At 42.3% G+C, this 24,086-nt stretch overlaps 2 protein-coding genes across 3 annotated transcripts in view; one reads left to right on the plus strand and one right to left on the minus strand.

Annotated features, from left to right (window-relative positions):
• sntg1 (syntrophin, gamma 1) overlaps nt 1-12,811 on the minus strand; it is a 41,692-nt gene extending 28,881 nt beyond the window's left edge. For both annotated transcript variants that reach the window (XM_085254523.1, XM_085254522.1), the window contains exons 1-2: nt 12,391-12,811; nt 478-797 (exon numbers count right to left, since the gene is read on the minus strand). The gene's annotated coding sequence lies outside the window, so the exon portion shown is untranslated. The remainder of the gene's footprint in view (nt 1-477; nt 798-12,390) is intronic.
• A 3,678-nt stretch (nt 12,812-16,489) lies between these two features.
• snai2 (snail family zinc finger 2) lies at nt 16,490-18,738 on the plus strand. The gene is made up of 3 exons (XM_085255307.1): nt 16,490-16,730; nt 16,969-17,490; nt 17,782-18,738. Exons 1-3 carry the CDS (start codon nt 16,652-16,654, stop codon nt 17,961-17,963), a joined length of 783 nt encoding a protein of 260 aa, XP_085111433.1. The 5' UTR covers nt 16,490-16,651; the 3' UTR covers nt 17,964-18,738.
• Nucleotides 18,739-24,086: the final 5,348 nt, after the last annotated feature.

Raw genomic sequence — 24,086 nt, forward strand, 5'->3', positions numbered from 1 at the left:
TCGAAACGTGCCTCTTCTAAGCGACAAGAACGAAAGAAAATCCTCACTGAGCAATGTCAGGAGACAACCGGAGACCATTAAGGGTTAATGAATAATTGATTACAAAGGTGAGAGCCCAGGTATCCTAATAAATGTTTCAATATCGAATCCAGTGCTCCCAGAAATGAACCGTGTTACTGGTGGAAGCAGAAGACTGTGGAAAGTGCTACTACAAAACTACTACAGATTATGTGTTTAGAAAGTAAAAGTGCGCTCCGCCCAAAATAACATGCACGCATTTTTAAATTATCTGACTGCTTCCATACAGACGCAAGTAGTCTTTGAGTAATGTTGTGAGAAAGCCGCATTTACATAAACCGGTTCCACTCAGTTATAATCAGACATGACTGCCACTTGACTCAACAAAACGAGCGCAGAGCAAAAATGGCTCATACTTGAATTATAGAACCTGTGCTGCAGAGGGAGTCGGAGACTTACCTCAGCAGAAAGGCCCCCAGCTCTTTGTACGTTCAGCCCTAGCCATCGAGCAGTGAGTTGATCCCCGATCTGAGTCGTAGCAGAGGGCCTTCCCGGATCATGGCTGTCAGACTTGGGTGGTGGGGGAGCAATGCTGTCACCTCTCCTGCTACTCTGTAAGTGCTGCAGGATTATTCCCAGAGGAGCCGGTGCTGGAGAGCAAAAAGAGGCTATCGTGAAGTGAGGTTTCTCTCCTCGAGGTCCCTTATCGGTGGTCGTGCTGCAGTAACAGGAGGAGGATGTGGCTATGGTATCATCCCGATCCTAGAACCACTCGAGAGCTGAAACAAACAAAGAAAAGAAAAGAAAATGCAAGTCTTCAAGTAATGCTCTGAAACAAGGCTGACTGTTGATTACATGCTTTTGGCTACGACTCAAAAGATGTAATCTTAATACAGACAAGTGTGTTTTCACTGCAAATGCTGCGTTTATGTGGGATGTTGAATCAGAAGCAAATTCACAGCTTTTTTTTTTAAAATAACCACCTGGTTAAAAAAAACAAACAAAAAAAAGCAGAGATGCAAACACAAACTCACAACTGTGAATCTCGTTTCTCAGTCTAAGATGAAGGATGCACTCAAACACCCCACTGTCGATTCATGAACGCAAATGCCGAAATGCAATTAACTCATATTCTTCGCCTTTCTTGTGTTTTTCGTATGCTAAGCACACATGACTATCTCAACACGTTTATTAACTTCCAATTGCTCATCCTTGAGAAACCCTCCTCGTTAGTATGTATTTTTGGCTCGTTGCCACCCTTTTGTTGAGTTGCAGCGTTGCTACTTTGATCATTGTTCCGCGCGATTAAAAGAACTCACAGTATATGCATTTGAGGCCACATTTCATGCATAAATCACTGACTTCTGATTATACTGTAAAAGTAGACTTAGTGAAACTTGCAAATGTTTGTTAATCACTGGAGAACAGAGAAGGGAACAAGAGCGCGAGCACCTTTAAGGAATATGGGCTGAATCGAAACAGAAGAAATTTTCAGAAAACTCTCAAATACTAATATTATGTCAGAATCAGCGCAAGAACTCAATATAGCTGTGTGATATCATTATTCTTTTAAAAAATGATCAGTCTCAACAGATCTCCAGCTGCTGATTCAAGCTGTTGGACAGAAGTATTGGGCCTCACCTCTTACTTGAGTCTGGGAAAGAACGGATCATATTAAAAGGCTTAACATAATCGAGTGTGGTAGTGTAGGACGCCACCAGTGCAACAAATGAGTCTGAGAAATCTTCTCTCCTAGATGGTCAGCTATCAACTTTAAGAGGTTTTATTGCCAAGTGGAAGAGTTTAGATAAGCACCTCAGCAGACCACGTAATGTCACAGAGCAGGGTCGCTGGTTTTGGGTCCCAAAAACCTCCTCTGACATTAACAGCAGAACAAAAACTGTGCGCTGGGAGCTTCGTGGGATGGGTTTCAATGGATGAGCAGCTCCTACGGGTGCAGCGTCGATCTTTTAGTCAGTTTCTTTTAAACTTTCTTTCTCATGCTGTGTTGCATTTTGGAAACTTGAATGTTGAACTCTTTAAAATGAATAATGTCTGTTTAGTGTTGATTCTTTTTTACTATAGCTTAGCTACACAATTTTCTTTCACCTTTCATTGTGATGATGTGAGAATGTTTTTCTGTTACATGAGTGGACACACAAACAGGTAAAGGCAAAGTAATCCTGAAGAAACAATCATTTACTGAGTATCTACTGAGCAAGATGCTTTATTATCTGAGGCGGCGTGAAAACAGTAGCTGATAATTAAAATAAGTAGCGGATCATTATGATCTAATTATTAGCTAATGACTCACCGATATCTCCTCGCTTGGTCTTCCCTTAGAAAGTGTTTCCAACACAGAACAATCAATACACCTAAAATAGATTAAATACCAGCTAACACAGTGTAATAAAGCCCACAGTGACAGTTTCAGTATTTGTTTTCTGTTGAATGTGATTCAAAAAGGTGTTGATTTAACCTCTCCCAGGAGAGAGGAAAAGTCCTCACACAAAGTCTGAACTGGTGACGACTGATTTCCAGCATTAAGCACCTTAATGCTGGAATGAGCTGCAACACAGCTTGAAGCTGTGAAGACGTTCATTTCTCTGGGTAGCTGTAAAACTTTACTGGCCCATATTTCTCATACATTGTGTGTGTGTGTGTGTGTGTGTGTGTGTGTGTGTGTAGCGGATTATATTACTATAGAGGTTTTGTGTGCAAAAGAGGTCTTCATCTCAGTGGGATGTCCTGCATAAATAATCCTTCACTAACTAACTATAAATGAGGTGGATTTTTATTCACCTCTTGTTTGTGTACATGGGCCCAAATTAGCCTGTGTTTATAACACAGTCAGCATAGCTTTGAGTCTTTCAACGGGAAGCATGTTTCCAGCCTGAAACATGTATGTTGTGTGGTCTTCATAGTTACCCTGGCAACCGAGAAAGTGGAGATTTGAAAAAGTGGCAATCATTTTTGGACCTTTCGTTGTTTATTTGAAATTATAATTAAGTACTATTTTTCTTTTGCAAATGTTTTATTTGGAAATTTTTAAAAACAAAAAACAAAACAAAACAAAAATCCTTGTAGTCCTAGCTGGTTCCCATGAGCTGTGAAATGATTTAAGCCACTTCCAAAGAGGACTTTTCCTCTTTTAAAGGTGGGAAATCTTCAATTCAAGTTCATGGACATGAATGAATGAATAAAGCACTGATCTGATGCAAACTCATGCTCAGGTTAACAAAAATAAGGAGGTAAGATTCCCGTCCAGTAACATGAATCACACGTTCAGGCTGTTTCACAAACTGCAGTGAGAATCAGAATCAGAATCAGAATCAGAATGGGTTTATTGCCAGATGTTGAGGTTTACAACATTAGGAATTTGCTGCGGTGCTTCAGTGCAGACAATAAGAATTAAAGTGCTATGTAGAAAGAAAGATATGTGCATGAGATATACATGAGATATATACATGAGAATAAGAATTAAGAGTGCTACGTAGAAAGATATATACATGAGTGCAGGTGGTGATCAGTGCCAGACATGAAATGATGCAGTGACACAGCGTAGGGTCATGTGTTAGTGGCGGGGACAGTCATGTGGTTATTGTTCATGTGTCCAACAGCAGAGGGGAAGAAACTGTTCTTGTGGCGAGAGGTTCTGGTGCGAATGGACCGGAGCCTCCTGCCTGAGGGGAGCAGGTCAAACAGACTGTGTCCAGGGTGAGAAGGGTCAGCTGAGATCCGGGCTGCACGCCGCAGTGTCCTGGAGGTGTACAGGTCCTGCAGAGATGGGAGTCTGCAGCCAATCACCTTCTCAGCAGAGCGCACAACACGCTGCAGTCTCTGTTTGTCCCTGATAGTTGCTCCAGCGTACCACACGGTGATGGAGGAGGTGAGGATGGACTCGATGATTGCAGTGTAGAATTGCATCATCTTCCTGAGGCAGGTTGAATTTCTTCAGCTGCCTCAGGAAGTACATCCTCTGCTGGGCTTTCTTGATGACGGAGGTGATGGTGGGCTCCCACTTCAGGTCCTGGGTGATGGTGGTACCCAGGAAGCGGAATGAGTCCACAGAGGTGATGGGGGTGTCAGTCAGGATGATGGGGGGGAGTGGGGCTGTGTGCTTCCTGAAGTCCACAATAATCTCCACTGTCTTCTGGGCATTCAGCACCAGGTTGTTGTGGCTGCACCAGGACACCAGACGTTCAACCTCCCTCCTGTAGGCAGACTCATCCCCGTCAGAGATGAGCCCAATGACGGTGGTGTCATCTGCGAACTTGATTAGCTTGACAGACTGGTGGGTGGAGGTGCAGCAGTTGGTGTACAGGGAGAAGAGCAGAGGAGAAAGAACACAGCCCTGAGGGGAGCCGGTGCTGATGGTCCGGGAGTCCGAGACATTCTTCCCCAGCCTCACGTGCTGCTTCCTGTCCGTCAGGAAGTCAGTGATCCACCGGCAGATGGGATCAGGCACATTCATCTGGGAAAGCTTGCCTCGGAGATGGTCTGGAAGGATGGTGTTGAAGGCAGAGCTGAAGTCCACAAACAGGATCCTGGCGTAGGTTCCTGGGGAGTCCAGATGCTGCAGGATGAAGTGTAGGGCCATGTTGATGGCGTCGTCTACAGACCTGTTGGCTCTATATGCAAACTGCAGGGGGTCCAGGAGGGGGGCCGTGAGGGTCTTGAGATGGGAGAGAACTAGGCGCTCAAATGACTTCATGACCACAGATGTCAGAGCCACGGGTCTGTAGTCATTTAGTCCAGTGATCCTAGGTTTCTTGGGGACAGGGATTATGGTAGAGGACTTGAAGCAGGCAGGCACATGACATGCCTGCAGTGAGGAGTTGAAGATGCCAGAAAACACTGGGGCCAGCTCGTTTGCACAGTGTCTGAGACTGTGTTGCATGAGAATATACTGCACTACATTTGCTTTAACAATATGTTCTTAATAAACTGGCATCTGACTGTAGTCTGAAACTGTTCTTTACAGTGTAGCGTGAACTGTATTGCATTATAGTACCACTACTAGTTAATAAGAAGGATTTATCTTTACCAACTTTGATTCGATTTTTTTAATTCCATCATTTAATGATTTTTGTGCTTTTCTCTATGTTTTCCAAAAATAAATTGATTATTGGTAAGATTGAATGAATGTTTATTAAGATAAAACCAGCTTAAATATGCAAAACCTGGATCTTGTGACTCCCAATATTAGAAATTTCCTGATGCAGTAAACTGAAAGGATGAGTGGGAGATATGGAAAGCAGTAGTAAAGGTTGTAGTAAATTAGATTTTAGCATCTATGACATGAACTGTCCTGTTTATTTCTGATTATTATTACAGAAGAATAAATGTTGTTTTTTTTTACCTATGACATGTTTTTTTTCTAAATTTGTGAAAGTGTGTTAGTTTCACTGATATACTGATTGTGCTAAGCGCTGTTGCTAACTTTAAAGGTTGAACTTTTTAAGGCTTTTGCCTCCACTTGCTCTCCAAACTGTCAGAGTCAGGCCGGCTGTGTGTAACGGATGTAAGAAAAATCCTGACATCATTTGCAGGCCTGCTTTAAAAATGAATGCCTTCACATGGTCAGCTGAAAAATGTGTCTGCAGCTCTGATATGAGCACTTTGTCTTCACAGGTGCCCTCCTGTATATCCTGTCAGATGCCAGTGCTTCTCCAAAGATGAAATAGGCCAAACCTTTTGTGCCTTTTAAGTCGAGTCAGCAGAACTCCTTTTACAACCACGCCATCAGATATTTTCAGTCCTACCAATTTGCCAAGCAATGTTTTTCAAATAACGCTCTTGTGTCTGACACAATGGCTGAAAACACAGCAAGAGAGCAGCGTGAGATTAGCTAGATGGTGTGGAGATTGTAACATGACATCTCCATCTCGTAGACCTGAGGACAGCTGTGGCCCATACAGGATGATAAATGGCCGTTTGTGCGTAGGTGGAGCAGCTGTCTGCAGAGTGCTCCGCCACACGTAGCTTTCCCTCTCGAAAATTGAGATGGGTTTCACTTACTGTATGTTCATTTGTTCTGCAACCTGGAACATATGGTGCCTGAGAGTGCAGCTTTTTTAATTTGGAGAGCGATGATAGGAGGTATTATGTTACTCAAATATTATGGCGTCTCAGAAGCAGTTCCACTCAACAGCAACGGCATTGCACTGATGAGATTTCACAAGATCTGCCAGTTCACGTGAGAAAACAATGACACTTCTGTTATGAGCTGGCAGCTTCATCTAATGCCTGATATGTTTACCTTCTGAATCCAGCCTATAACTTTTAAAGCTGTAGAGTCAACGTGGGCAAAGTATGAATTATATTTAGCTGCTTTGTAAAGAAATTTACATCATCATATCATCATCCTCCAACAGTTATTTCTGATCTGTGATCATAACTGTTTATCATTACAGACAAGCAAGCAAGAAACATGACTTGTCTTGTTTTTTAGCAAGGTAGAGTCATTCATTACCACCAGCATTACAAAATAATATTTGGATTTAAGAACGTCGCTGCAGCACAGTCATGGAAACCGTCTTGTCAGTGCTCTGTGCGTTGAATATTTAGCAAGTGACAAAAACACGACACTACAAGTTTTATAGTTTTATTCATGTTTACATTCACTGCTGCTGTCTTGAATTGTTGGCTCAGGGTTAGTGGAGCAGCTCTGGCTTTCTGAGAAGGAAATCCGAGGTTAAGGGGGCACCAGAGAGGTAAAAACTGACTTAATCTGGAAAGCACCAATATTCTGATATACTGCCAGATTTATATTTATTTCAGATTCTTGAAAGCTAAACAGTTTTTTCTAGCATTTGTTACGTGTGGTTATTTAATGACTCCTTTACGCTTACAACTGCTCGGATCAGTTGGTTGTTGTAATTGTGGCACTCCAAACACGTGTGGCCAAAAGGGAAGTTACAGATTGCCATTTGGTGGGCAAACTATGCAACATTAACAGTGATAAGATATAGTCCTTTTCCACTAGAACCTTCTCTGCTCGGCTCGGTTCGTTCCACCGATCGGCCAGTCAATAACATCACTCGATGGATCATGAGAGCGACTCCTTAAAACCGCCAAACCCGGCAATAAAGCAAATGCGTGCACACAAATCACGGGTAACCAAATCTGACAAACGCCATACACAGGTATACCATCACCTCCTCGTCCTCCATTGTTGTGTTGTGTTTGAGTCGCATACAATGACATAACGGGACTTTTGCTCACACTGCTATAACCAGGGGTGCACATACGTGGTCCGCAGGTGCGCATTCGCTGTCAAAATAAAAGACGCGCACCAGATAAGCAGTTGCAACGCGCGTTTGCGTACATACGATTTTCTGGAGGAGTACAGACATTTTTTTAGAGCACATAAAGAAAACCTTCACCTTACTACACTTGACTTTATAGCTATAATTTTCTTATAAAATACAAAAATTAAAATACAAAAAGCACTGAAGTTTCTGGGATCGATGATCCATCACCCAAATAAATTCCATTTTCTACCAAAGAAGACCAAAAATGCAGCAACAATTACATTTAAGAAGGTAAAATCTACGAATTGTGATCATCTGTGAATCAGCTGTTACTTTCATAATAACAGCAGGCAGCTCGAAGCAGTAACAACAAATGGACACAACTCTGAAGCCAGAATAATTCTCTGCTGACTGATTATTTGGTTTTGACACGAAGAATTGTGCTAAAACTGTTGTGTGCTGGCTTGTCTGCTGCTGACGCTAATAAGCTCACCCCTCAGCCTTACTCCAGGAGTGAACAGGCTCATGTCAAGAGGCAGCTGTTTGAACAGTTGCGTATTTACAGAGTACATCTTGTATTCAACAGGGCCTGTTTTAGTGTAACGCTGGAGGTGCTACACTTCTTTCTTTTTTCTCTGATTACGTTGGAGATCGATCATTGGGGCGAGATGTAAAGAGCATCTCCCCACGTTTTCAGTTCTTTTAGCGTATTTGTCAAAAAAAAAAACAACGTATTTTATTACCTCGTAAGTCGATACCTGAGATCTCCAGTTATAGCCAGCGGCACTCTTCATGCCAGATGCTCGTGAATGATAGGCAGAGGAGTAAATTAGTGATAGACACATTTATAGACTGAGCTCATGACCTTCCTGACTATGATTTATGTTTTTTGGCAGCAGGGCGCCACCAGATATCAGGTAGGTGCCAACTTAAATCAGTGAGAATCATCTCACAAACTGGTTCCCTATTACATCGCTGGATATCTGGGGGCAGAAACAGGCACACGATGGATAACAAACTCTAAACTAAACCGATCCCGCAGCATGTTTGCTGCTGACAGGTTCTTTAATTGAATTGCATTTTTTTAATATATATTACACATGACATTATGATGCAATGCCTAAGGATAAACAGGCTGGGCAATTCAAGCATGATATCGTACACGAGGGTCTTAATTGGGTTCATCAAATGAATGCCACAGCTTTTATACCACACTGAATAATAGAATTCACTCTCCTAATTATGAACAGATCCTAAATATATATACAATGTGCATGTCATCATTTTTAGATTTTAACCAATGAAGCCTGGAGTGCCTCACAGGGGAGGACTTTGGGGCCTGGAAATGGCACCATGCTGTGTGTTGAGTACATGAAAGGATTAAAAAGCTCAGCATATTGCTGAAGGCTGGGCTACGCTGAAATGATGCTACACAGTCGAGGGACGCAGCTGTTCACTTACTAAATATAAAGTAGAAAAGTATAGAGCCATCTCTCAAACGCTTGGACAAATTATTTATAAACTCATAATGTGTGATGTGAAAATTACTATCCTGGGATCGGGTAGGGGGATTGATGAGCGTATATGTATGTTGTGCATGGGTAAATCTTCTGTTTGGAAGATTTTTATATGAATTAATACAGGAAAAAGCCACAGAGATATGAATGATTCCTCTGTGGTCATTTGATCTGCAACATATTTACCAGAAAACTGCTCTTAAAAAATCCCTTTGCATTATCCACAAACATTTAATTCTATATAATATGGGGAAATAGTTTAAAATGCTCATCAGAGTAATATCTTCAAAAATGCATTAAAGTCAACATGATTTAAAACACAAGAAGAAAACAGTAAATCCTCACAATCGAGAAGCTGTAGCAGTATTAAAGCTTGATTTTTTTTGGTGATGTCTCACTACTCTGGAGAGATCTATAAGGCTCATGCTTGGTGGAGCCTTTGCAGGAGTGCAATGATCTAACCTTGAGGTCTCTGCTGAGGCATCTTTAATCAGTAGGTACCAAAGACCAGCCAGGCTTCCAGGCTGCTTATTATGTAATTTTAGAGAACCTATATGTTCTTCCTTTTCTGCTCTTTGTGGAAGGATGTACTCGAGAACCGGATGAAAGTCCCTAATTTTCCCCTTTGATATCACGTATTCCAGTAATAAATGTATCTATATTTTATCATTTACAGCTGCTGAAGCTCTTGAAGTTATTCCTGCATGAGTGGACGCCACGGTGTTTCATGGCTTAAATAAAATAACTTTGGCTGACTAGCTGCTTCACCCAGACATAAACTTGTGGTGCGCACCGATCCACAGTTGTTTAAGTTGGGCCCATAAAATTGTTCCACAACTGTAAGTAAAAACTGTGCAGCTGAGGGCTGTTTTACTATGTTTGCCCTATTTTACTATTCACATGTTGAATGAACTGCAAATCATTCACAAGGAAACACAACACCGCAGTTTACAGTGCACAGGATCTGCTTCCACTGAGGCTGATTTGCGACTCTGGCGTGCTGTCAGGGCAGCAGTGCTTAATGAACAAGCAGATTCTCCACATTAATCAAATGTGACCTAAAATTGTCCAGCCTGGGCTCCTTACAGGTTGTAAAGCACAAAGGAAACACTGCTCACCCTCAACAGAAATCCACTCGTGCCGGTATAAAGGTTCTCTACACTGGGTTTTGTTACTTCCAGCATGCTTGTCTCATTTTATCATTATTGGTATTATAAGTTCTTATTGGTTTTCTCAAAGCAGTCATCATCTAGGTGTAGCTTTCAGTGAGTTAAGTCTACATTGCAGTCTCAAAGCTCTAAATCAGATGGGCTGGTATATGAGGTGCATATAAATGAGAGTTGTGTCTTCTGTCTTCCCCGCCATGAAGAGTTTGGTGCGCATTTGCTTCATTAGCCATCAGTCTCCGCTAAGCCAGACTAATAGTTTTCCTGTTGCATGACAGTGACTTTGTGGCACAGCCCACTAATATATTTTCCCCGCACGCTCCCTTGGAGAGAAATATATACAGTTCTCTTTTTATTTGCGCTGCTCATACATCACGCTGCAAATAAAAGCATATGGCTCCTCCTCTATGGATTCAACATCTGGAGCAGTTCGTATGGATGGCTGGACAAACAGTTGCTGTAAAAGCCCCACAGACACATCAGGTGTGATACATTTTTCCTCTCTGCTTTTTGGGCTCTGGGGCTAGATTGTAATGAAGATGTCCGGCCTTTCAAATGCCTTTCAGATAGAACAACTGCTGGAGGTAAAATGTCAGAAGGACTAAAACACTTCCTTTAAATGTTTTCATTTTCACCTTCTATTTTCCTTACCCTGGCTGCCACTATCTGAGTTTCCTCTGCCACCGTTGTCAAGAAATTTGTGCTACGTTTTCAGCCCGGCACTCATTTTTATGATCAAAATAGGTCACTGAATAAAGCCATGTGGCATTTTAAAGAAATGAACTTCTGCCTCGCTTAGAGTACAGAAAGTGGAACCCTTGAATATGCAGAGTAACTCTTATTACATATCAAGCTGCTGGCTAATGCTGGGGGAGTATAACAGCACTTCGAATGTGTTAACATGTATAATTAATGGCAATGTGTACATTCCCTGCTTCTAGTGATGCCTTAGAACGGCTTCTCCCACTTGTGTATTTCAAGACGTTTAACTAGTCCCAATTTTTAAATGACCCAGTGGGATACAGCTGCAGGAGGAACAGCAGATTATTGATTAGTGTGTGGAGGAACACTTGGTTGTGCAGTGCAGACATTGTTTCCAAATCAATCAACAGTGTGTGTATATGTGTGAAGGTTTTAGATCATGATTTTGTTGGGTACTACTCAGTGTCTAGTCTCCAGTTATCAGCAGATCCGGAGAGCAACACAGCAGCGTGGAGGATTCAAACAACTTGTCCCTGGCTATCTCGCGCCTGACATATGGACCAGACATGAGCGACAGCGTTTCACTCAGGCCCGATTTCCTGACAGTGTACCTCTGCCGCCTTGATCCAACACCTTTTTGATTTAGAACATCAGCACAAACGGGATGGGAGGGAGGCATGTGCTAGGACATAAAATCATCAATGACATGTCAATGTGTGTGTCCCCTCCGTAAGAAGTGAGACCCACAGTATATCAAACAGATTGCACCTGACCTATGACCAGGGAATGGAGCAGCTCAGCTCAATATGCCTGTACGAGCAGCGAGCTGGACACACTGAGGCTACAAGCCTGAAAGCACTGAGGTGAAGCCTGATTTCTACATCTCAGTGAGCTCCATAGATGCACACTGCACTGACTGTCTGTCAGCCCATAATGGATTAAAAGCAAGCCTTCCTTGTAAGCACCCTGCCACACCAGCTTATAGCGAGAGAGGCATCGTAAATTTTGTGAAACACTCAGGGATTCAAGAGTTTTCTGCGAAGCTAATAAAGCACACAGGGCCAGCAGCATCATCCTCATCATCAGCAGCAGCAGCAGCAGCAGGCTGAAATACTCCTCAGGTTTACCACAGATGGACGTTTGCCTTGATGCTTTCTGTAAGAAGCAGAAGCTGGGAAGGCTCGAGAAAGAGGATACAGGGATGATGATGGATTTGTGAATAGTTGAGTGACGTTTGAGCTGTAAAAATGGCCTTTTTTTAAAAAGAAAAGTGGGAATGTTGTCGATTACTGGCATCCAGGGCAAAGAGACTACTTTAACGCAGCTGAATAGCACTATGGAGGTCTGCTGCCACTGCACTGGCTGGAGGAACTGCGGGTGCTGCCTGTGTACCTGCACCGAGCCAATGTTAAAGGTTTCTACAAGCCCATATATCGCATGCATGTCATCTATTAAGGAAACTGATTTATCACGAGGCCCATCGCAAGTTCCGCTAACTGCATCACACAAACGTAACTATTGGTGGATGCCACGGTTTATTATCCATTACACCATAGGTGACTGACAGATACATCTCAGCGCACCATTAACGCAAATAACATCTCCACCAAGAAAAAGTGCATTGCGCGTGGGTTAATGCTTCATTTCAGAGATGCTGGACATTATAATTAAGTACCAATGCTCGTCATGGGCTGTGAATGTAAAAGCGACAAAAAGGTATGTGAGGCTTACCTGGTTTTCTAGTAACAGGTGGTGATGTCCTATTAGATTCCTTTGGACTCCAATCAATCAATCAATCAATCATGTGATTGTTTTTTTCTCCTTCTTCTTCTTCTTATTTTAATTTATGCATCGGTTGCTAAAACATCTCTGCGAAATCACAACGTATCCCTTGTGGCAGCATCGCCCACACGGCATCCTGGTCCACTACACTGTAGCAATATGCAAAAACCGACAGAAAACAGCCCGCACTCGCACGCCGAACCAGATTTGTCCATATTTCCTGGGCAGCGGTGGTTTCAGGGATTCCTCTCCGTCGACATCTCTGGCAGAAGGTCCGCTTTCATAGCTCCGCGTCTGTCTCTCTCTCTCCCTCTCTCTCTGTCTCTCTCGCATCGCGCTGCCAAAATGACTGAGGCTGGAGATCACATGCGGCTGGTTCAACTCGCGCGTCAATCGCCTTCGTTTACCCAAGGCACCCGCACAACTCCGGATCCATAAATATTACATGATTCTACTTTTTTCTTTGCTGTTTTCAGGGACGCCCGTCGCTCTGTCCCACATTACACACACTAATATATCACAAAGCATTTTTTAAATTATTTCTACCAATCACATTTGCGTGCACTGCGGTCCTCTGTGCTTGCGTGTGCTTGTGAGCTCGTACGTCTATCTTTGTTAGGACCGGTTTGAATTTTAGACCTTGGGATGTGAGGACATTTGTGAAATGTGAGGACAACGTGGCCGTTGCTCACTTTTAAAATAGGGGGTGGGGGGGTTAGTATTTGGTTCATTATTTGGAAACTACAATCCAAAAGTGTGTGTTTATTAGTATTGCACATGTTGTGCAGACATAAATCTGTCCAAACTGTCACATTGTGGGGATCTGGCTAAGATTTGCAAGCCCCTTTGACATGAATCACTGATTTTTTTAGATTGAAGCTGTGGTCAGGATAGGGTTAGGCTTAGATTAAAGGGTCAGGTTTCTGATAGATTTTTCTACCAAGCTATGCCCTGGTGCAGATGACCAAAAGAAAAACATAATTTCATGTCTGCTTACATGTTTAGACCATTCTTAAAAATGATTGGCGCACGTGAGTTACAATGCTCTGAGCTGAATGGTTTATAAAAGGGAAAAAAGGCATGGGTGGATTTTCTCAGTCTTGCACAGTCAGACACTGACTCAGTTTTTGCTGTCAGTGAGCACATGCACATACACACGCACTGTATATGCATTCAGTCACTTGGTAGTATTTGGATTCTCTCCCTCAGGCCCTCTCGTGAGCAGCTGCGCAGGCTGACCAGGTGCTCCTTATTTTCCATGCTGTCATCATGCCAGCTGAAAGATCCCGCTGTTTCCCCACATGAAGCAAGTTGACTCCTCTGACGTTTCAAGCTGCCTTCTCGGGCAGCACTTACTCATAAACTGTGCAGCCCTTGTACCACATTCCAGTCTGAAGTCCACATATACCGGATTTCCAGCCTGTTAATTAAGGCTTGTTAATTAAGGGTCAAAACCTGCTGCACTGGACGGCACAGTACTGCTGCAGCAACCTGCAGCTGCTCTCTTGGTTCTCTATGCCAAGGGGAGACGTGTGATTGGGAGATAATAAATGGAAGTGCTCACTGACTTCACACTTCACTATACAACAGCAGCCTCTATAGGTGTCTTCAGCAGTAAGGCTGTCCTCCTCAAAAGCTCAACTGTGATCCATTATCACCAAAGCTAATTCACACCTTTACTAATGTTGTTATATATTCCTCAGGTAGGTCCCAACAGAAGCCTTGGAGATATTTTGACCTCATTACAACTTTAATCTATTTGACTTACAGTTTCTTTGGCTATGTCATTAAAAATTCAGACTTTCCACCATCACTTGCAGTAATTCTGTCATAACTATTATGGCAGCTGACTCAGCTTTACTGCTTTAGCAGGCAGGCCATACAAGTTATTTCAATGTATGCCACTCCCTAAAGACTTTAAAATCAAGAAAAATTGGCCGCTGTGTCAGATTAATCTGCATTTTAGGTACACCATCAAAAACTGGACTGTAAAAAAACAACAACAACAACAAAGGTGGAGCAATGGATCTATACCCATTTTCTTAATCAGCTTCTTACTATGAGCGATGAGGGTCTGCACGAACAGACAGTTATGTGCCAAAACGAGGACAGCTGCAGTTATTTCACATGAGAGGTTTCTGTGCGTGCGTACGTGTTCTCGTCTGTGCTCTCCTCATTGGTCCAAAGTGGGAAAGGCTCATTAGGAAAATGGTGATAACATATTCATGCATTGGTTGGAAATTGAATTTGAATTCAAATGTGATGAGAGTCATTGATCGTTTCCTATTTGCTGGGGAAAATTCTTTGGTTGTGATATGAAAACGTGACACTGGGAAAACAGTTTGAACCTGCACTGTCCTGATGGATCGCACTCAACTGCAATGAAAAACATGACTGTGTGGCAGAAAACACCTGTGCTTGACCACACGGTCCTGTTCACATTTTAACCGAGCACATTTAATTATTTATTTATTTTGCTGGCGTTACACTGTCCTGATTTGACATAATGTAGGGCCAAGGATTCAAGGCTTCCTCTCCGTTAATTAATTTTAGAGCTCATGAAGTACAGCCTCTGCTTTTCAGAATTAGCGATATGATTTCAGTTGAGCCCCGAGCTTCTGCCCACCCTCCTTCATTACTGTCAGTAGAACAGCATCCTCATGCTCTGAATGCAGAGAACATAACTGAAGCATGAAAACTGCAAGGAGACACTTTTCACCTAAGCATGCACGCAGTGCTTCACTTGCTTGCTGGGTAATATTGATTTCAAAGCATTACCTTCTACAGTGCACAATGTTTTCTGCTGGATCACCACCAAACACCACCATTTCTCACCCATCCTACGTGCCTACAGAGTGCTGAATGTGTGACAGTAGCCGGGAGTTATTATGCACAGATAACCTTCCCTTCCCTTTATAATCCAAGCAGGCACAAAGGGAAACTATTCATGATCTGCAATTATGTTTTCTAGATAAGATAAGCAGTTCACAATTAACTTAAGGCTTGCCCCAGACATAAGGAGCTTTTCATATCTGCTGACCCAGCCAATCAAAGTGCTCCAGGAGCTGCTTTTCAATATCACCATAGCTAAGCCTTTGCCTTTGTGGCTTTCTTTTTTTTCCTGCCCTGTTAGTTTAGATGTAAGACTCACACCCTGTCTCTTAGAACTGACTCCAACACAAGGGGGCGTACACTGCTAAGTTTGCCTCTCCCTCTCCAGTTCAGCAGCAGCAGGGATAAATTTGATTATGGTATGATGCTGACCTTGAGAGGGAACTACACTTAAATTTACATTTAAAGGATGAATGCCTTATTGCATTATTGGCAAGGAAATGTGTGGCTTTCCCCGCAGAAAACTGCATTAGAAAGGGACCACTCTTTGCCTTAGCCAGTGAATGAGAATGTGGATGGCAGCATGCAGTTTTGCCATTCGATGGTTTGCACTCTCCTGGAGTCACTTGCCTGGTTAATAAACATGTATATATAAATATGTGTGTGCACTATAAACCTCCCCTTTCCCTTCAAGCCATTTATTATCATCATCAACATTATTATGCATGCTGGTGTTGGTGGGAGCTTCCCCCAATTCAAGCATGCCACCCATAAAGGATAATCAAGTCCCCAGAGGTTTATAACACAACAATCATCAGTGACACTGTGCACACTCCGTGCAGTGATTGCATTAGCGATGGCATTTTAAGTAGCTAATCTATGTCACCCTGAAGTCCTAATTCCTTTTCTTTCGTTACTTCGATATTTTAAAAAAAATACTCTGCTCCTTTTCCTCATCTCACTGCACTTAACTAACCCACTTGCACGCTTGAATCACAACCAAGTTTTTGCAGATCTATGCACAAAGCACCTGTCTTACTGGAATAAATGGCACTAGCCCAGCCCCTTAGGGGTGTGCAAGCACTACCATAGGCTACACGCGCATTTTGCAGTTCAGCGGTACACACGAAATGTAATTGGTTTGAGCTTCCAGTTTATGTAAATAGCAGTCGGTGGCTCCTCCCATGCACCTGATAGGCAGTATTTACAGCTCTTTACAGCTACACTGTTTCCAAGTGCGCAGCGACGCAGGATGACACTCCACTGGACTTAAGCAATAAGGATTTCCGTCTTCGCGCAGCAAACTGACACTCATCTCCTTTTTACTAAGAACTAAAAAAAAAAAAGTTTGCCAAAAGTTGACTTCTTGTTTTCCAAGATGCCACGCTCCTTTCTGGTCAAGAAACACATAAACTCCGCAAAGAAGCCAAATTATAGTGAGTTGGAAAGCCCAGCAGGTAAAGTTTCGTTTGATGTTTTTTTGTTTTTAGAAATAAAGCAGCAGTGTTCACTTTCTAAAAAGTTTAAAAAGTTGTGTTTCCCACAGGCAGACGCGTTTCATGTTTTTTTTGGTTTTTTTTTAACTTTGCAGAAGTTAGTTTCGTTTCAAACTCACTGGACTACCTGCTTTGAAATCTGTGCTTTTCACTGAAGTCATGACAGTCTCATAACCCTCGCTGTCTTTTTTTTTTCCAGTGTTCATCACACCGCACATCTACAAGGCTCTTCCCCTGTCAGTCATCCCCCAGCCAGAGATCCTGAGCCCGGCGGCGTACAGCCCCATCACAGTGTGGACTACCAGCAACTTGCCGCTATCTCCGCTCCCCAGTGACCTCTCTCCCATCTCTGGATACCCCTCATCGCTCTCCGACACCTCCTCTAAAGACCACAGCGGCTCCGAGAGCCCGAGGAGCGATGAAGACGAGCAGATGCTGCCCAAGCTAACAGACCCTCACGGAGTTGAGGCAGAGAAATTCCAGTGCAGTTTGTGTAGTAAATCCTACTCCACGTACTCTGGACTGCTCAAGCACAAGCAGCTGCACTGCGACGCCCAAACGAGGAAATCCTTTAGCTGTAAATACTGCGAGAAGGAGTACGTTAGCCTGGGGGCTCTCAAAATGCACATCAGGACTCACACCTTGCCTTGTGTTTGCAAAATATGCGGGAAAGCTTTCTCCAGACCGTGGCTGCTCCAGGGACACATCAGGACGCACACTGGTGAGTTGACTTGGTGATAAGAGTGGGGCCTGCTGTGTGAAGAAGCAGCTTTAGATTCATCAGGATCAACATGCTGATATATGATGTAGTGGTTCTAACAGCTCCCCACTGTGTTGTAGTGAGACTGAACTCTCAGACTGATATTCTTTTTTATTTTCTTTTTCTCCTTTTGAGTCATCAGCAGTGCTTGCCTTCTAAACTGTGTTGCAACCATTACAAAAATATATAGTCCACAATGTCTCTGTGTGTGCAATCACTGACAAACTTCTTCCCTCATTTCTACTCCAACAGGAGAGAAGCCCTTCTCCTGCCCTCACTGCAACAGGGCGTTTGCGGACAGGTCCAATCTCAGGGCTCACCTACAGACCCATTCGGATGTGAAAAAATACCAATGCAAGAACTGCTCCAAAACCTTCTCCAGGATGTCTCTTCTGCACAAACATGAGGAATCTGGTTGTTGTGTAGCACACTGAACTGGGATACCTTTTCCACCACCACCAAAAAAACAAACGAAAGAGAAAAAACACCCTCCTCTCTTTCTTCTTTATTGTTTTTTTTTGCCCAAACCCAGGAGAACTGTCAGGGAATCACACCAAAGTGGGTTTGTTCACAAATTTACAGACTTTTTTTTTTTTCTTCTACTACCGGCCGATTTCATTTCAGAGTGCGAAATAGCTCAGTGCTCGCAAGCCTCTCGTTTCAAGCAGTGTTTCTGTGATTGCAATCAGTGTCGAGCTTTGTCAAACCATGTACTCACCTACCTGTGCTATTCATGCACTTTTCTGCATGTCTAGAAGTTTTATATGCCTTCACAATGTTATCTACAGTGTTTGTACCAATGTCTCTCTCAATGGCTGTTAAGCAGTTTATTATTGTTTTTTTTTAATACAAGCAATACCAAAAGGTGCATTTGGAATGAATGGCAGTATAACCAGAGGAATATGGAAGCCATTGCTAGATAGGGAACAAGTGCAAACTTAGACTTAGGGTGAATTTATTATAACTTTTGCACAGTCTTTAGAAACAGTTCGCCAGCACTCAGAAAGCAATAGAAGTGCCTCAGATTTACTCAGCAATAATATGCATTTTCCAGCGACAGGTTCCTTTTTCTATTTTTATATATTGAATGTAAGTGTGACTGAGATGATTGTATATTAACAGTGAAAACTGTGATGCTAAATGATTTTTGATATTTTCATATTATCATGACACTTTTGAAAATAAAGTTTCATGACATTTTGTATAATTCCTTTGGCATCGTGCATGAGTTGCTTTTTCCTCTGTCAAGCCTTCTTTGATTTACGAGCAGCTCCTTAGACTGATCGTCGCACGCTTCAAATGGAATAACGTCCACAAAAGTAAATGATATATAATCCGGCTTGCGCCATCCCGTGCTATGAAGATGTACAAAAAGGGAAAAAATGAGGAGAGAGGTGACTCAGCTCTGAATCAGGCCTGAACCTGTTCCCTGTGAACCTGTCCAGGCATCAAACAATCTTGAAATTTAACACATACTGGCTATATTGATCTGCACTCACTTGTTATACCCTCCGAGGGCCCGCGACACCCTCTTTGCCCGAGTTTGTGTAAGCTGTAACTGTGAGGGGAGTTGTTCTTATAGAAAGCCGTCCTCGCTTTTGAAACCCGTGCCATCAAAGTAGATAAACCAAAGCAAAGTTGTCTTTCTTTTATGTTCCTGCTCAATCACAACAATCACTGCAGGGTGCCAGGGCATACCGATCTCCAGGTTCTAATATGTTTTTGCAGAAAGATCAAATTTGCATCTGCTTTGACGACCTCCTTGAATTCTGGGATGCTTGCCATAAAGGATTAAATAGACTTCCCCGGGCTACGTTTTGTTGTCTTTTACCATATGCCGTCTTGAAGCAGATAGAGATTAGAGCCCGAAAAAAGAAAGTGCAATGCCTTCAGGGATACAGTCAAAGCTGAACTCTTTCTAACAAACCCCAGAGTGTGCTCCCATTTGCCCTAATGCCCCAAACTTGCGGACCAGAAAGATGTGATCTGACAAACAGACACTTGTTTTTCTAGCTGCGAGTGGCTGAACTCCCCTGTAGGTAGATTCTCCTCGCTCTGAGTCATCGTCAAGCTATTCCAGGTGCTCGCTGCAGCTCTTTGGACTGGGCCAGGTGGCTCCAGGGCTCTTCAACCTCACTGAAAAGCAGGTGCAGCTAGAAGGACATTAAACTGCAGTCACCACAGGTCTGCTGATACTGTAGAAACCACAGCCATGACCTAATGTGCAAACGTTACAAGCGGCGGGCCCTGTTATTCAGATCATTTGCCTCATAAAAGGAAAGTGCCATCAAGAGGGCACTCTAAACTATCACAAACACCGCCTGTCCTCGCTTTTCTTTGGAGAACCTAATATCTTCTTTCCATAGGCAACACTTTATCATTCTGGTGTCAGCTAGGAGAGGGGAGGGGGGAAAAAAACGATGCTTGCATAATGACTATTAGCTTCATAATCTTGCAAGATTTTCCTTTTACAACAACAATTAACTGCATGACTGATTTCTCAGATAACAACAACGTGTTAAGCGCTTTCCCCTCCAACACGAATATTTGATTCAGCTGCTGTGATAGTAGTGGGTGGAGATGGGGAGGAGAACGAGCAGGAACTCATTTGTTCCAAAGCATATGGCTATTAGAAGATGTGCTAAAGGATGTGATATCAAGTATTTGTTAGGTGTGGAGACCGTTACTAGGCGCGCTAGTCTGTTTTAAGCTGCAAATCTACTGAGGATAAATGCAGGTAGATACCCTGTGGGTGTTTTTGCGGGTAGATTCAAAGGGAAATGAAAAAAATGTAATGTTTTGAAGGATAAACTAGAATAGTCATTTCTTCCCGGTCTGTTCTTCTTTAGCTTTCACTCAGTTTGGCCGTGTACTGCTTTCATTTGTTTCCCCAAAAAATCGAATAAAATGAAGAATTTAATTAGGCAATTTAGCACATTTAAAGCAACCTATTAGCCCCATTTAGTACAAATCAAGGCTGCAACTGGCAATTGCATCATGTTTTATTAATTAATCTGTTGCGTCTTTTATTAATGGATTTTTTTTTCAAAAAACCTAAAACTAAATAATTTTCCTTTAGCCCAAGGTGATGTATTCAAATGGTTTGCTTTCATGGACCAAAGCCTCAAATCAAAACGTATTTAATTACTTTGATAAAGGACAAAGAAAAGCATAAAATCCACATATTTGAGAAGCTGTCACCAGAAAATCTTTTTTCCTTGAGAAATGACTAAAATGATTAACTGGATATCAAAACATCTGTAGCAATGGATTCATCGGCTAATCCTAAAATAAGATTTTGCCACTCCTTTTCTTCAGATGTTATTTAATTATCACTTCCCGTCGTTTTCATCATTGACCACCTTTAAAGCCTGCATTCATAAGGCTGTTTATTTCATCGCAGGCATTAAATCACACATAAAATAAATGTCCTCACTCTGTGGATTTACGCACCCACAGCGACATATTAAAGAAGCCTCAGAGAACAGTTGTGCTGAATGCAAAGCGGGGCATGACTCCCCCCCCCAAAAAAAGTCTGCTGACTTTATGGTGAATCGGGGAGTGTGATTCCTTTATGACAATCAAGTGGAACAAATACAGTTGAGGGCGTCCTCTGAGCTCCAACTGCGTTGGCCGGAAAGTGATCCCCAGCCCTCCTCTCTAACCCCAGCACATCAGAAAGGAGATGATTGTGTATTCCCCTTCGCTCCGACTGCCTCAAGGAAGGTTTGCCTGCTTATTGAGCTCCCGCGTCTTGTTAAAGACTATTCTCTTTTATTTCCGTTGCCTCCTCAAGTGACTGGGTAGCTATTTAGAATGATTCTGCTTTCTTTTAGCGCATTCTCCAGATAATACCGTTTTCCTCTAATTGTATATTGTCCTTTGTGTTTGTTGATAAATTAGATTCATGTGGATCAAGCCAGCGTGATTTAATCAGCAGGGAAGATGAATTCTTTTGAATTTCTTTTTCGCTTTCTTTCAGTTTTGTCTTTATCTCGTTAAAGTAAAATAATTAATTCAAACAGTTGTTTAAAGACTGAAGAAATTGGATTATAGTTTGATGGAATAAGGATCAGACTGCCTGTTTGATGTGCGCCAGGCTTGAGTCTTGCACCGAGGGATGGCAGCTGACCCTCCATGTAGGTCATAAATGATTTTTTTTCTTCGGTACGTCATTACGAGCAGTGAAGTGTAGAGTCCAGCAGAGACAAACGGCGCTCTGTTGTCTTAATCAATAGCTCTGTGGCCTCTTTTTGTTGCCTTCTTCTCGAGCAGAGGTCAGCTGTCAGAGAATCCTGTGATCATATTTACTTGATTGTGTTTCCTCCTTAATGTTTAGCACTAAACCCCATGACCACAGCTGTAAAAGAACATCACTGTAAACAACACGGCCCTTTGTGACCACAAAATGATCTGAAAGGCTTCAGGGTGCCCTTTTTTTCACTCTCTAACAGTTTTCGCAACTCACATGTTAAACTCTCAGATTCTCAGTTTCTTGCAGCATTTAAGCAGTAAACAAACCAGCAATAAATGATTTAAAAACACAGACGCATTGTAAGGCAGAGATAAGAGTTTATTCTTTGATCCATTAGAGACGATCCACAAAGTAGGGGAGCTCACTGTTTCGGTCCCTGCTTCACAGATTAATCTATTCTCTAAGTATTTTTAAGTAAACACATCTGGAGGGTAAATAAATCACAATAGACTGCAGCCTTGTTGTTGGAAAAGAAAACCAGCTTCACCCATGACTCAAGAAGATGTCTTACCACCAGCTTATCGTGTCACTTAAGACCGTTACTGACGAAGTATTTCTGCATGTGATGTTTGCACTTTAACTGCAGCATAGAATTATTTTTCGAGTTAATTTTAAACAGATGGGTTTATAATTCTGTTATAAATCAGCATGCATGTTAGAACAACCATTAAAATCACGGTGTAAAGAATTCAAGTGTGCTAGAGCAAGTTAAGATTACTAGTTGTAAAATTATCATAGTATAAAGCCTGACAGTTAGCATTTTAGACTGGTATTAATACACTTTATACACTTACAGGCCTATACTTTCTGAGGAATGTAATTCCAGCAGTGATGGAGCCAGACAGTTTTATTGGAGTGGACAGGTTGAAGCCATTACTTACACTGGGGTGGCACGGGGAAAATTGGGACAGGTAAATGGCTCTGTAAAAGGTTCTGCTATAAAAATAGCAGTTATTGCATAAAACTTCAGTTTTAAGTTGGTGCACACCCTCCGAGCTCCTCCCCTAATGGGCTTTACTATTGGTCACCTGTGGTGGAGCATGACTAGCCTCTGACCACCTGTTTGCTTGACCCCTGAATACCAGCAAGGCTGTTTTTGTTCTGATTCTCGTGGCTTCTGGATGAACAAGATACAGTTTAATACATTTCAAAATTAGATTCACTGTAGAGATTCACAGCAAAGTGCATAATTTTTACTAGAGTCAAAAACCGAGGGTAGTTATAAAGCTACATTGTGCTGAATTTAGCTGTGGCTTTGATCATGTTGTTGACTGTCTTGATGCTAGTGGAGAACCAAACAAAAATCATTAAAAATTATATTTTTTATTCATCAATAGAATATGGTTTAGAATTAAGCATTAGCTATCTGAGTAGCTCTGTTCTTTTAATGCCATGGGGGTTTTTCAAGCTCACAAGCTGAACAACTGCATCGCACGATCATACCTCAGCTCTGGGAAACTACCCTGACCGGCCACTTCACTAGTTACAAGTCGAGTACACTAGGTTGGAAACAAACATCCCTCATAGACTTTGTTCCATACTGACATGGCATCATCAGACATTGCTGCAGATTTGTTGGCTGCATGTCTGTGATATGAAGCTCTCCTTCCAGTACATCTCAAAGGTAATGCATTGGATTGATATGATTGTGGAGGCCATTTGACTGCAGTGAACTCACCATAATGTTCAAGAAACCAGTTTGAGATGATTTGTGCTTTGTGATCTGGTGCGTTATCCTGCAGAAGATACACTGTGGTCATAATGGGATGGACATGGTCAGCAGTGATACTCAGGTAGGCTGTGGTGTTTAAATGATCCTTGGCCTGAGCTCAGAGACTAAAAGTGTGCTAAGAAATATATCCCCCATACCATTACAGCATCAGCATTCTGAACCATTCATATAAAGCTAAATGAAATAAATGAGCTAAAATTGATCCATTATTTTATACATCAAATATTCTATTCAGTTTGTTGAATCCATCTGAATTATAGCCTCAGTTTCCTGCTCTTATCCGACAGGAGTGACACCCAGTATGGCCTTTTGCTTTAAAGTTTAATGTGCTGTCTGTTCAGAGATGCTCTTCTGCATACCTTGGTTATAAAAAGTGGTTATTTGAGTTACTGTTGCCTGACTATCAGCTCCAAGCAGACTGGTGGTTCTTCTCTGACCTTTGACCTCCCCCAGAGAACTGAGCCTGGTTCTCCTGGAGGTTTCTTCCTATTAAAAGGGAGCTTTTCCTTACCGCTGATGGGGTTTTCTCTGTATTATTGTAGGGTCTTTACCTTACAAAATAAAGTGCCT

Source organism: Mchenga conophoros, linkage group LG18 (assembly GCF_057382185.1).
Source record: "Mchenga conophoros isolate Kocher_MC1m ecotype Shallow Benthic linkage group LG18, M_conophoros_male_GT1.1, whole genome shotgun sequence".
Classification (NCBI taxonomy): domain Eukaryota; kingdom Metazoa; phylum Chordata; class Actinopteri; order Cichliformes; family Cichlidae; genus Mchenga; species Mchenga conophoros.